The sequence below is a fragment of the Cervus elaphus genome, chromosome 24 (genome assembly GCF_910594005.1).
Source record: "Cervus elaphus chromosome 24, mCerEla1.1, whole genome shotgun sequence".
Lineage (NCBI taxonomy): Eukaryota > Metazoa > Chordata > Mammalia > Artiodactyla > Cervidae > Cervus > Cervus elaphus.
The window spans coordinates 64,777,260-64,789,416 of record NC_057838.1 but is presented as its reverse complement, the minus strand read 5'-3'; the positions used below and the strand labels follow the sequence as shown (position 1 = coordinate 64,789,416).

The 12,157-nt window shown below is 40.0% G+C and overlaps 1 protein-coding gene across 1 annotated transcript in view; it reads left to right on the top strand.

Annotated features, from left to right (window-relative positions):
* Positions 1–12,157, top strand: part of LARS2 (leucyl-tRNA synthetase 2, mitochondrial) — a 145,769-nt gene that overhangs the window by 23,230 nt on the left and 110,382 nt on the right. The window contains exons 4-5 of the mRNA XM_043886184.1: positions 1,846–1,937; positions 7,581–7,641. Of these exons, the coding sequence (XP_043742119.1) occupies positions 1,846–1,937; positions 7,581–7,641 (153 nt within the window). The remainder of the gene's footprint in view (positions 1–1,845; positions 1,938–7,580; positions 7,642–12,157) is intronic.

Below are 12,157 nucleotides of genomic sequence, written 5' to 3'. Positions count from 1 at the left end.
AAAATGAAGGCTTCCCCGGTGACTCCATGGTAAAGAATCCACCTGCCAATGCAAAAGACATGGTTCAGTCCCTGGGTTGGGAAGGTCCCACGTGCCGAGGGAAACTAAGCCCACGCACCACAGCTATTGAGTCTGTGCTCTAGAGCCGGGGAGCTGCGACTCCTGAAGCCCGCACGCCCTGCAGCCTGTGCTGCACGACAAGAGAGGCCACTGCGATGAAGCCCACGTGCTGCAACAAGGAGTAGCTCCTCCCCTGCCGCTCGCCACAACTAGAGAAAAGGCCGAGCAGCAACAAAGACCCAGCACAGCCATAAATAAATAAATACAATTAAAAAAAAAAAAGAAGGCGAGGGTGGGATGTTTCGAGAGAACAGCATCGAAACATGTATATTATCTGGGGTGGAACAGATCACCAGCCTAGGTTGGATGCATGAGACAGGTGCTCGGGCCTGGTGCACTGGGAAGACCCAGAGGGATCAGGTGGAGAGGGAGGTGAGGGGGGGATCGGGATGGGGAATACATGTAAATCCATGGCTGATTCATGTCAATGTATGACAAAAACCACTACAATATTGTAAAGTAATTAGCCTCCAACTAATAAAAATAAATGGAAAAAAAAAAAAAAGAAAGAAAAGGAGAGCTGTTTCTTTGGTGGAAAATGTCCCATCAGGATATGAACAGGAAATGAACAGAGTGTCCATCACTGTCCTGGGAGATGTGTATGAACAGAAGATCAGGTTCCTGCATGATTACAAACACATAAACCCAGCTTGTGGCAGTGGACAGACCAGGAGCTTGAGAGGAAGTAAGAAGGCCAGCCATTAAGGACTGTTTCTAGAAATACCAGAGCCTCCTCAGCCCATCCTCCCCTATAGGCAAGTTTCGGAAATCTGGCTCTGGGACAAGTTGTGTCTGTGGCGTTGTGGCTGAAATCGGCATCAGAGAAGGGTAGGGGACTGAGTGTTCAAAACAGGTCTTCTGAGGCTGTCCCTTGATGCCACAGCTTGTGTTTCAAGCCATTGTTCCCGTTCACAGCATGGAAGGTAGCTTGAGAGAACTTGCTATTAAAGCTACCAGCTGAGCTGTGACTGGTCATCCATTTGCAGAAATGAATGCCTGTCCTGGCTTGAAGTAACTGCTCCTAGTGTCACCTGGCGAGGCTGCTTCCTCTTTCTGGGCCCCAGTTGCCTGGACTGTCAAATAAGGAAACGGGGACGGAGGGTGCATCTCAAGAGTTTCTTCAAGCTCTAAGGTCTGAGGATCCCCAGACATTTCCAAAGATCTGAGGTTCTTTGGAAAATGGAAATATCTTAGAGGTAGTGATTCAGAGTGGCTTATTGTACACTTGAAAGGTGGCTATTGTGATGGAGGGACTGAATTTTAAATTTTGCTACATTTTAATTTAAGTTTATATGACCATATGTGGCTAGTGGCTACCCTATTGGATAGCACAGCTCCTTAACTGGAAAATCTAAGGTGAGCATGTGGAATGCCTGTATACATTTTTATATATACCTACTTTGATATTGAAAGAAACTTTCTAATTTCAGAAAAACCGTTTGGGTTCCTTACAGACAATACAGACAAGAAGAAAAAGAAAGTAAAAAATAGTCACGAAGACACCTACTCAAAGATGACTGCTCTTGGCACCTTGATGTTTAACTTTCTAAATTCCTTTCTGTGCTCATGTCTTAGGTAGCCAGCTGGCTTTCAACAGCATAGCTTGAAATCATCCGGGAAGGGATGAGACATGTTAGGAGAGAATGCCTGCTCACTGCCCAGCAGAGAATACTGATAAAGACTTTAGCAATCTGCCCTGGCTGATGTTTCTTTTCTGGGTGCTAGGTTATCAACCCTATGGGCTGGGATGCATTTGGATTGCCTGCCGAAAATGCTGCGATCGAGAGGAATCTACATCCAGAAAGCTGGACGCAAAGGTATGTGTTTACAAGCATATTCAAGCACTTGTATACATTACCCTTAAACAATTTTTTTTTTAAACCTGTGCATGAGAAATAGAAAGCAAAGGAAACAAAACACTGCAGTCTGCTAAGCAATAAAAAAGGATTGTCTATATTGGTATTTGCTTTTTCTCACACTGTATTCTTATTTAAGAAATAACACAAAGTGTTTGGCTATTCATTCATGTGTTCATTTAGATGCTTTCTTATTTACAGTTATTCTTCCTTTGACTATTTGCATTTAGAAGGAAAAAGGAGGAAGAAAGGATGACATCTGTTAAAGTTCTACAGTGTTCTTCATCTTCTTGACCATAGTTTGAGCCATATCCAAACGCCACATTATAATTTTCTCTGCAAATTTTAATTTTTTTGGCTTCACCATTCTGAAGCAAGAGGAACATAGATCGTCAACAAGGAAGTATTTGGCCACTTTATTGTAGGTGTGGCTTTCTTCAAGGAGGACATAGTCTGAGTCCCCCGTGGCCTCAGGCTTCCATGTGCTCAGGCAATGCTCATCCCTCTTCCTCCTGATAAAGCCTTGAGGAACTTGAACTAGAACCCAGCACAATGTTCTGGGCTCACTCCAGCTCCTTTCATAAAGCCATTCCTCGCCCTACCCCTCGGAGGTGTAGAGAGCAGTTCAAGGCCTATCCCCATTGTCTTTCATCTTCCTTTGCTTTATCTTTGCCCCAAAGAAACATCTTCTGCACCATCTACTTCTCTTTTTCCTTCCTCATCCCTGGTTTCCACTTTTCCAATTACGGTTAATTCTGAAGTAGTAGGAGTGATGAAAAAAGGAGGAAATGATGATTCAAATAAAAAGGGTCAAATATGGTATAAATTTGATATCACCCAGGATAGTAATTGGCAAATTCTGTAGGCCAAATTTGGCCCTGCCTGATGGGGCTTCCCTGGTGGCTCAGAGGGTAAAGAATCCGCCTGTAATGCAGGAGATCCCAGTTCAATTCCTGGGTTGGGAAGATCCCCTGGAGAAGGGAAGGGCTACACACTCCAGTATTCTGGCCTGGAGAATTGCATGGATTGTATAGTCCATGGGGTCGCAAAGAGTTGGACGTGACTGAGCGACTTTCACAAAAGATTTTATAAATAAACTTTTCTTAGAACTCAAGCCACACCCATTTGTTTCTGTATTGTTCATGGCTGCTTTCATGATACAGTGGCAGAATTGAGTAGTTGTGACAGAGACCGTATGGCTCACATGGAGCTGGAAACATTTGCCATCTGGGCCTTTACAGACAAAGTTTGCCAGCTTCTCCACAAGAGCATAGCAGTAAAGAAGATGGCCCCAGAATCAGGCCACATAGGTACAAATCCTGCCTTTCTTTCTTCCTAGCCATTCACCTTGAGCAGATTACTTAACCTCTCTGCCCCTCAGGTTATTTATCTGTAAAGGAGGATAATGATTAAGCACTGTCAGTCAACTGCTATAACAAAGCAAAAATAACATCCAGTTGTGGATGTGACTGGTGGTAGAAGCCAGGTCTGATGCTGTAAAGAGCAATATTGCATAGGAACCTGCAATGTTAGGCCCGTGAATCAAGGCAAATTGGAAGTGGTCAAACAGGAGATGGCAAGAGTGAATGTTGACGTTCTAGGAATCAGTGAACTAAAATGGACTGAAATGGGTGAATTTAACTCAGATGACCATTTTATCTACTACTGTGGGCAGGAATCCCTTAGAAGAAATGGAGTAGCCCTCATAGTCAACAGAAGAGTCCAAAATGCAGTACTTGGAGGCAGTCTCAAAAACAACAGAATAATCTGTTTGTTTCCAAGGCAAACCATTCCATATCAGGGTAATCCAAGCCTTTACGCTGACCAGTAATTCTGAAGAAGCTGAAGTTGAATGGTTCTATGAAGACCTACAAGACCTTTTAGAACTAACACCCAAAAAAGATGTCCGTTTCATTGTAGGGAACTGGAATGCAAAAGTAGGAAGTCAAGAAACATCTAGACTAACAGGTAAATTTGGCCTCAAAGTACAGAATGAAGCAGGGCAAAGGCTAATAGAGTTTTACCAAGAGAAGGCACTGGTCATAGCAAACACCCTCTTCTAACAACACAAGAGAAGACTCTACACATGGACATCACCAGATGGTCAACACTGAAATCAGATTGATTATATTCTTTTCAGCCAAAGATGAAGAAGCTCTATACAGTCAGCAAAAACAAGACTGGGAGCTGACTGTGGCTCAGATAGTGAACTCCTTATTGCCAAATTCAGACTTAAATTGAAGAAAGTGGGGAAAACCACTTGACTATTCAAGTATGACCTAAATCAAATCCCTTATGATTATACAGTGGAAGTGAGAAATAGATTTAAGGGACTAGATCTGATAGACAGAGTGCCTGATGAGCTATGGATGGAGGTTCATGACATTGTACAGGAAACAGGGATCAAGACCATCCCCAAGAAAAAGAAATGCAAAAAAGCAAAATGGCTGGCTGAGGAGGCCTTACAAATAGCTGTGAAAAGAAGAGAAAAAGGAAAAAAGAGAAAAGGAAAAAAGCAAAAGAGAAAAGGAAAGATATACCCATTTGAATGCAGAGTTCCAAAGAATGGCAAGGAGAGATGAGAAAGCCTTCCTCAGTGATCAGTGCAAAGAAATAGAGGAAAATAATAGAATGGGAAAGACTAGAGATCTCTTTAAGAAAATTAGAGATACCAAGGGAACATTTCATGCAAAGATGGGCTCAATAAAGGACAGAAATGGTATGGACCTAACAGAAGCAGAAGATATTAAGAAGAGGTGGCAAGAATACACAGAAGAACTGTACAAAAAAGATTTTCACGACCCAGATAACCACGATGGTGTGATCACTCACCTAGAGCCAGACATCCTCGAATGCAAAGTCAAGTGGGCCTTAGGAAGCATCACTATGAACAAAGCTAGTAGAGGTGATGTAATTCCAGTTGAGCTAATTCAAATCCTAAAAGATGATGCTGTGAAAGTGCTGCACTCAATATGCCAGCAAATTTGGAAAACTCAGCAGTGGCCGCAGAACTGGAAAAGGTCAGTTTTCATTCCAATCCCAAAAAAAGGCAATGCCAAAGAATGGTCAAACTACCACACAGTTGCACTCATCTCACACATTAGTAAAGTAATGCTCAAAATTCTCCAAGCCAGGCTTCAGCAATACGTGAACTTCCAGATGTTCAAGCTGGTTTTAGAAAAGGCAGAGGAACCAGAAATCGAATTGCCAAGATCCACTGGATCATCAAAAAAGCAAGAGAGTTCCAGAAAAACATCTATTTCTGCTTTATTGACTATGCCAAAGCCTTTGACTGTGTGGATCACAATAAACTGGAAAATTCTGAAAGAGATGGGAATACCAGACCAGCTGACCTGCCTCTTGAGAAATCTGTATGCCGGTCAGGAAGCTGGACATGGAACAACAGACTGGTTCCAAATAGGGAAAGGAGTACGTCAAGGCTGTATATTGTCACCCTGCTGATTTAACTTATATGCAGAGTATATCATGAGAAATGCTGGGCTGGATGAAGCACAAGCTGGAATTAAGATTGCCAGGAGAAATATCAATAACCTCAGATATGCAGATGACACTACCCTTATGGCAGAAAGTGAAGAACTAAAGAGCCTCTTGATGAAAGTGAAAGAGGAGAGTGAAAAAGTTGGCTTAAAGCTCAACATTCAGAAAACTAAGATCATGGCATCTGGTCCCATCACATGGCAAATAGATGGGGAAACAGTGGAAACAGTGATAGACTTTTATTTTGGGGGGCTCCAAAATCACTGCAGATGGTGATAGCAGCCGTAAAATTAAAAGATGCTTACTCCTTGGAAGGAAAGTTATGACCAACCTAGACAGCATATTAAAAAGCAGAGACATTACTTTGCCAACAAAGGTCTGTCTAGTCAAGGCTATGGTTTTTCTAGTGGTCATGTATGGATGTGAGAGTTGGACTATAAAGAAAGCTGAGCACCAAAGAATTGATGCTTTTGAATTGTGGTGTTGGAGAAGACTCTTGAGAGTCCCTTGGACTGCAAGGAGATCCAACCAGTCCATCCTAAAGGAGATCAGTCTTGAATATCCGTTGGAAAGACTGATGTTGAAGCTGAAACTCCAATACTTTGGCCACCTGATGTGAAGAACTGACTCATTTGAAAAGATCCTGATGCTGGGGGAGACTGAAGGAGGGCGGAGAAGGGGTCGACAGAGGAAGAGTTGGTTGAAGGGCATCACTGACTCAATGGACATGAATTTGAGTAAACTCCGGGAGTTGGTGATGGACAGGGAGGCCTTGCATGCTATAGTCCATGGGGTCACAAAGAGTCTGTCATGACTGAGCTACTGAACTGAACTGATTGTTAGCTAATCAGAGATCACCTAGGGAACTTCATGGTTTTTCATATTTTCAGTCTGCTTGAAGTCAAAGGGTACACAGTAGAAATGAATTAGTCCTACAGAAAAAAAGAGAACCTGAAGATTATCATTTTTACTGAAGTAAGATAGACAAATATCATGAGATCACTTATGTGTGGAATCTTAAAAAATGATACAAATGAACTTGTTTAAAAAACAGACATAGAAAACAAATCTGTGGTTTCGTAGTGGTAGTGTTAGTCATTCAGTTGTGTCCTTCTCTTTGTGACCCCATGGCCCTGTAGCCCTCCTGGCTCCTCTGTCCATGGGATTCTCCAGGCAAAACTACTGGAGTAGATTGCCATTCCCTTCTCTAGAGCATCTTCCCAATCCAGAGATAGAACCTAGGTCTCCTGCATTGCAGGCAGATTCTTTACCGTTAGAGCTATAGTGAAGACCTTTACACGGGAGGGCAGGGGGGAATAAATTAGAGGTTTGGGATTAACATATATTTATTACTGTATATAAAATAGATAAGCAACAAGGACCTACTGTATAGCACAGGGAACTATACTCAATGTCTTATGATAACCTACTATGGAAAATAATCTGAAAAATATGTATGTATGACTGACTCACTTTCCTATATGCCTAAAACTAATACAACATTGTAAATTATACTTCAATAAAAAAGGCTACAATGTTTTTAATTTAAAAATTGTATAGAAAAAGCAATATTTCCTATTTTCTTATTTCATGCTAAAATTGGTTTATATACTTCTCTCCTCTTTTCCAGTTGTTTGAGAGTTTCAGTTTTCAGGTTTTGATTGACAAAGCTCTGTGTGATTTCTCCTGGATTTGTGAAATTTTTATGTTAAATTTTTTTATTCAGGTGCTTTTAAATTTGTAAATGCTTGGCCTAACTTTGTGCAGGATCCAGGCATATGGATGTGCCAGGCGTGCACAAATCAAAAAAGTTGCCTTTCTGAATGGCCAGGGAAAAGGCCAGTCCCCAGGAGCAAAGACTGTCATGGTTTTTAGTAGATTTTGCAAGCGTCCAAAGAATAGCTGTCTTCTACTAAGCAGATATTTTAGTTGGTTCTTAGTGACTAACTTCTTTTTTTTTTTTTTTTTTTGGCTAGAGCAAAACAACACTTAAAGCCCTTTGAATCATCTAGACTTTTCCAGTCTCCTTTTCACAATCTCAGAGTGTAATTTGCTTATGGCTTCTCCTGTTTCTAAAATCCAAACCCTCTTCCCTTTGTTTCACAGTAATATCAGACACATGAGGAAACAGCTTGATCAACTGGGCCTGTGTTTCAGCTGGGACAGGGTAAGTCACCTCTTTCCCAGAAGGTCTTTATTTTAACCACAGTCCTGACTGAACAGGGGACTGTGCTCATTTACTTTATCTTCCTTCTCTTCACGTCAAGAGGAGGGAAAGGAGGGTGGCAGAAAACAGGCAGGAAGGATTAGCACTCCACAAATGAAAAAGTATCCCCAGTGGATAATCTGTCTGCAGACAAGTAATTTTCTGAGGGATTAAGCTAAGAGAGTTAACTTATTTAACTTCCCAGTTGGCTGTGATTTATATATGTGGAAAAAGCTCTGCACAAGGATTGCTCCTATTGTCAGCAATAGTTTAAAAAGACTATTGAAATCTATGTAAGTGATTAAATATCAACCCATGTGGTCCCTTTAGGTGATTAGGTGGAGGTCGATGGATCATTTATCTCTTTTGTCTCACGTTTGGAATTGAGGTTCATGATAAATAGCCTTTTGGTATAAAATGCGTTCAAACTGTGTATTAAATCCCTGGAGAATTCCAGACCTGGGAGGAGTTCAACACCCAGGCTAAATGCGGCTGAACCCTTCAAAGCAGTGGCCAGTAATTAGCCTCCAATTAAAATGAATTAATTAATTTTTTAAAAAGATGTAAAAGAAAAAAAAAAAGCAGTGGCCAAAGAACCCCAGTTAGACTCTGATGTGTGGTCTGTTAGGTAAGGTGGACTCCTGCTCATCCTCTCCATGAAGCAATACTGTAATCACTTTTAGCTTCCTATTTACTTCACAAAATGCTTTTCATTGCTGGGTCTGTCAAGTTCATGTTCACATCCTTTTTACTCATGAGAAGCACCTGGGAAAAACTGAAATATGATCGTCTTCTCCTCCCCCACGATTTTTTAAAGATCGCATTTTGATGAGTACAGTGAAAAAGAGTGAAGATCAAACACATTTAAACAGTCCCTGCTTTTGTCTTTTTTTTTTTTTTTCCAGCTTCTTTAGATGAGTTCATGGGCTGAATTAAGTTCTTATTGCAGCACTGATGCCATTTTTATCACTAACTTGCAAGGTCACCAGGGTTTTGTTTGGTGGAGGTGTGAAAAACTCCTGGTGCCTGACTCAGCTTGTCCTGAGGAGCCAGTGGGGAAGTGCTGGTAGAGAACCAAACGTGTTCTACTGTGGAGAGAATTGAGTGACGCCCTGAGCTCTCCAGAGATGCGTTGGTAGATTCCTTGAGGGCAGAGATGGGCTTGCTAACCCTCTAGGATGAGAACTAGGCTAGTCCTACACAGGAACAGCAACCATAAATGGTTCAAAGACTAATGGGTTGTTTCCCAGATTATCATAGAAGATTAGAAAACACAGAAAAGTATGAAGAAGAACATAAGTCAGTGTGGTTAATTCAACATCATTGTATGGTTCCTTGTAGTCTTTTTTTCTGGGATTATAAATATCTATGTAATTTACTTTTGCAAAATAGAATTCATAAATCATGTTTTTTATTTTGCTTTTTTTTTTTTTAACCTTTCTGTTCATGAACATTTTTTCCAGTTTATTAAATAGTCTTTGGGAAAAGTGACTTTTTATAGCTATACAGTTTTCCATCTTATGAATATATCATAATTTATGTAACCTACCCCTTGTGTGTGTGCTCAGTCATGTCTGACCCCTGGCAACCCCATAGACTATAGCCCTCCAGGCTCCTGTGTCCATGGGATTTCCCAGGCAAGAATATTCAAGTGAATTGCCATTTCCTACTCCAGAGTATCTTCCTGACCCAGGGATTGAACCTACATCTCCTGCATTGGCAGGTGGATTATCATATATTTAGATATATTCTAATGTTTGTCTATTGTAAGTACAACTTCTCAATCCGTCTTGTAAAAATTTGAAGTCCAGAAAGCTCTAAAAGTGGAAAGTTTTTTCATAATTCATTTGACTGCAAAACCTGACCTAAACTGATGTTTATCTCACTTATAATGAATATTCATATATGTTTTACTCTAGGAATAGTACAGTGATTGATTACCAGGTGCTCTCCCAGACCTAGTTAGGTAAATATACTGTTGTCTCTTAACATCCAGAAAGTTCTTAGTTCTGAAGCACAGTTTGACCACAGGCGTTTCAAATAAGGGATTTTGAGCCTGGAAGTGCAAGGTTATAGATGAATATCACCACTCCTGCTATCACTGTCTAATAGTTACTGAACAATTCCCATGGGCCAGGCACCCATAATTCTCTCTTGAGATCTCTAGAAAGCTCTAAAACGTGTACACTTCTGTTGACTGCATTTTATTGCCGGTCACCCAAGCGGCAGGGCTGGTCATGTCCCCTGGCTAATTTATGACTGGTGTGTTCACTCCCCAACACTTGGAGCAGATACCTTAATGCACATATTTTGTTTCCTTAGTATGAATCCTCAAAAAATCCATGAACAAGTTTAAAGCTTGTGGTACTTGAATTTAAAGATAGTTAAAGGTATAATTTGCTTATGTTACTTTGCTGTTGCCAAATTATCCTCCATAAAGGTAATACATATTTACCCTCCCAAGTTATTAGTTATTTTCATCTGTACTTCTTTTATTACTAGTGATAGTGAGTTTTTTTCGTGCTTTTAATGAATGTTTGAATTGGCAGGGTGTTGTGTGAAAATGATCTAACCATGTCTTTTATCCATATAGGTAGATGGTGTTTGTCCTTCTCTTAGTGATTTTCATTTTGTTACAAATATTTTCCCTCAATTTATCATTTGACTTGCGTGCTTCCAGATGGTGCTAGTGGTAAAGAACCTGCCTACCAATGCTGGAGACTTAAGAGGCATGGGTTCAATCCCTGGGTTGGGAAAATCCCTTGGAGGAGGGCATGGCAACCCACCCCAGTATTCTTGCCTGGAGAGTCCCATGGACAGAGGAGCCTGGCAGGCTACAACTCCATAGTGTCTCGAAGAGTCAAACTAGACTGAGGTGACTTAGCACGCATGGGATTATTATTAGCACACAAATATTTTCTTGGAAAGGCCTTTCAGACAGATAAATACATTTATATCTCAATTAATTTTTAATTCTTTCACTTAACTGGAATTCAGTTAAGGAATTCCTACTTTTTCTGAATAACCGGTTGTTTCTTTTATTTTCAAACAGTCTTTTCCTCATTGATTTGAAAGGTTACCTTTATTATAGTCATGATCTTTTACACTATTATTACACACTTAGGTTCTGTTTCTGTTCATTTGATCCACTGATTACTATGTCATTACTGAACTATTTTTAGTTATACTTGCTTTATAATTGGCTTTAATATCTGGTAACAGAGGTTTTTTATTGTTTGATGTTGATAGTGCCATCCCTACTATCTTGTGTTTTTGTTTTCTTGATGTATTCTGCCCATTTAAAAGCATTTTTATCCTTTAGTTGTTGGATTCTTTTGATGCACCACTTATGTATACAGTTAATTTACAAAATTAAAAGATGGACAAAGCATATGAGAAAAACCATCTTTTGGCTAATCTAGAGTCTTTCACAGTGAAGTGTAAGCTATTTGTATTTATTTTTATAACTAGTATATCAATTCTTTATTCTTACACATGATACCTTTAAGTGTCTTTTTTTTTTTAATGTGTTCAGCAGTATCAACATAAAAAATAGAACAGTATGTATGTTTTTGCTTCCCATGTAAGGTAAGGAGATTAGCTGGTAGATACACTTTCCATTTTCTAAATCTGTTTTCCAGAGGCTTTTGGGGTATATTCTGAGATTTGGGGCCTAACTTCTTCTTCTTGTAATTTTTCTTATCACGTATCACTTCTTAGCATAGAAATGTAGATATTTGCTTTTGGTTTTAAAATCATATCCATAACAATTACTGAAACCAAATGATACTTAGCTAGTTTCAGTGCTCATCCGTAGGCCTTATAGAGCATGATTGCCCATTTGCAAAATCTAGATTTGTGAAAAAATGTTTAGATATTTTAGCTCTTGCTTTGAATCTTCTGATGTTGCATACTATTTTCATAACAGAGAATGACTTTTCATTGCTTTCACCTATGAGCAGCAACTTATTGGGGTATATATAATTCTTTTTTCTTTCAAATTTCTTTAGTAGACCTTGATCCTTGACCTACTGTCTTAAAAATTACAGACACACAGGAATTTGCCGAGATAGTATAGAGAGATCCTATGAATCCTGCACCGGCTTTTCCCAGTGATGTCACTTCAAACAACTGCAGTGTAATATCAAAACCAAGAAATTAACATTGGCATAATGCTATTAACTAGAGTACAAATCTTATTCAGATTTCACCGGTTTTTATATGTACACACAGTGTGTGTACCTAATGTGTGTATGTATGGGGAGGAGGAGGAATTCTATGCAATTTTATCACATGTCGATTTATGGAACCACTACCATCTGCCCATTGTCTGCTGATAGAGAAGTCTAAGTCCAGCCCGCACCATCTCTTTGTCACATAGAGATCTTTCTGCTCTCATTTTGGTGCCGTTGGACTCCTTTTGTCCCTGCCTTTGCCAGAGGCAGTTTTTTAAAAGTCTCCTCAGGGTGTATCTTCC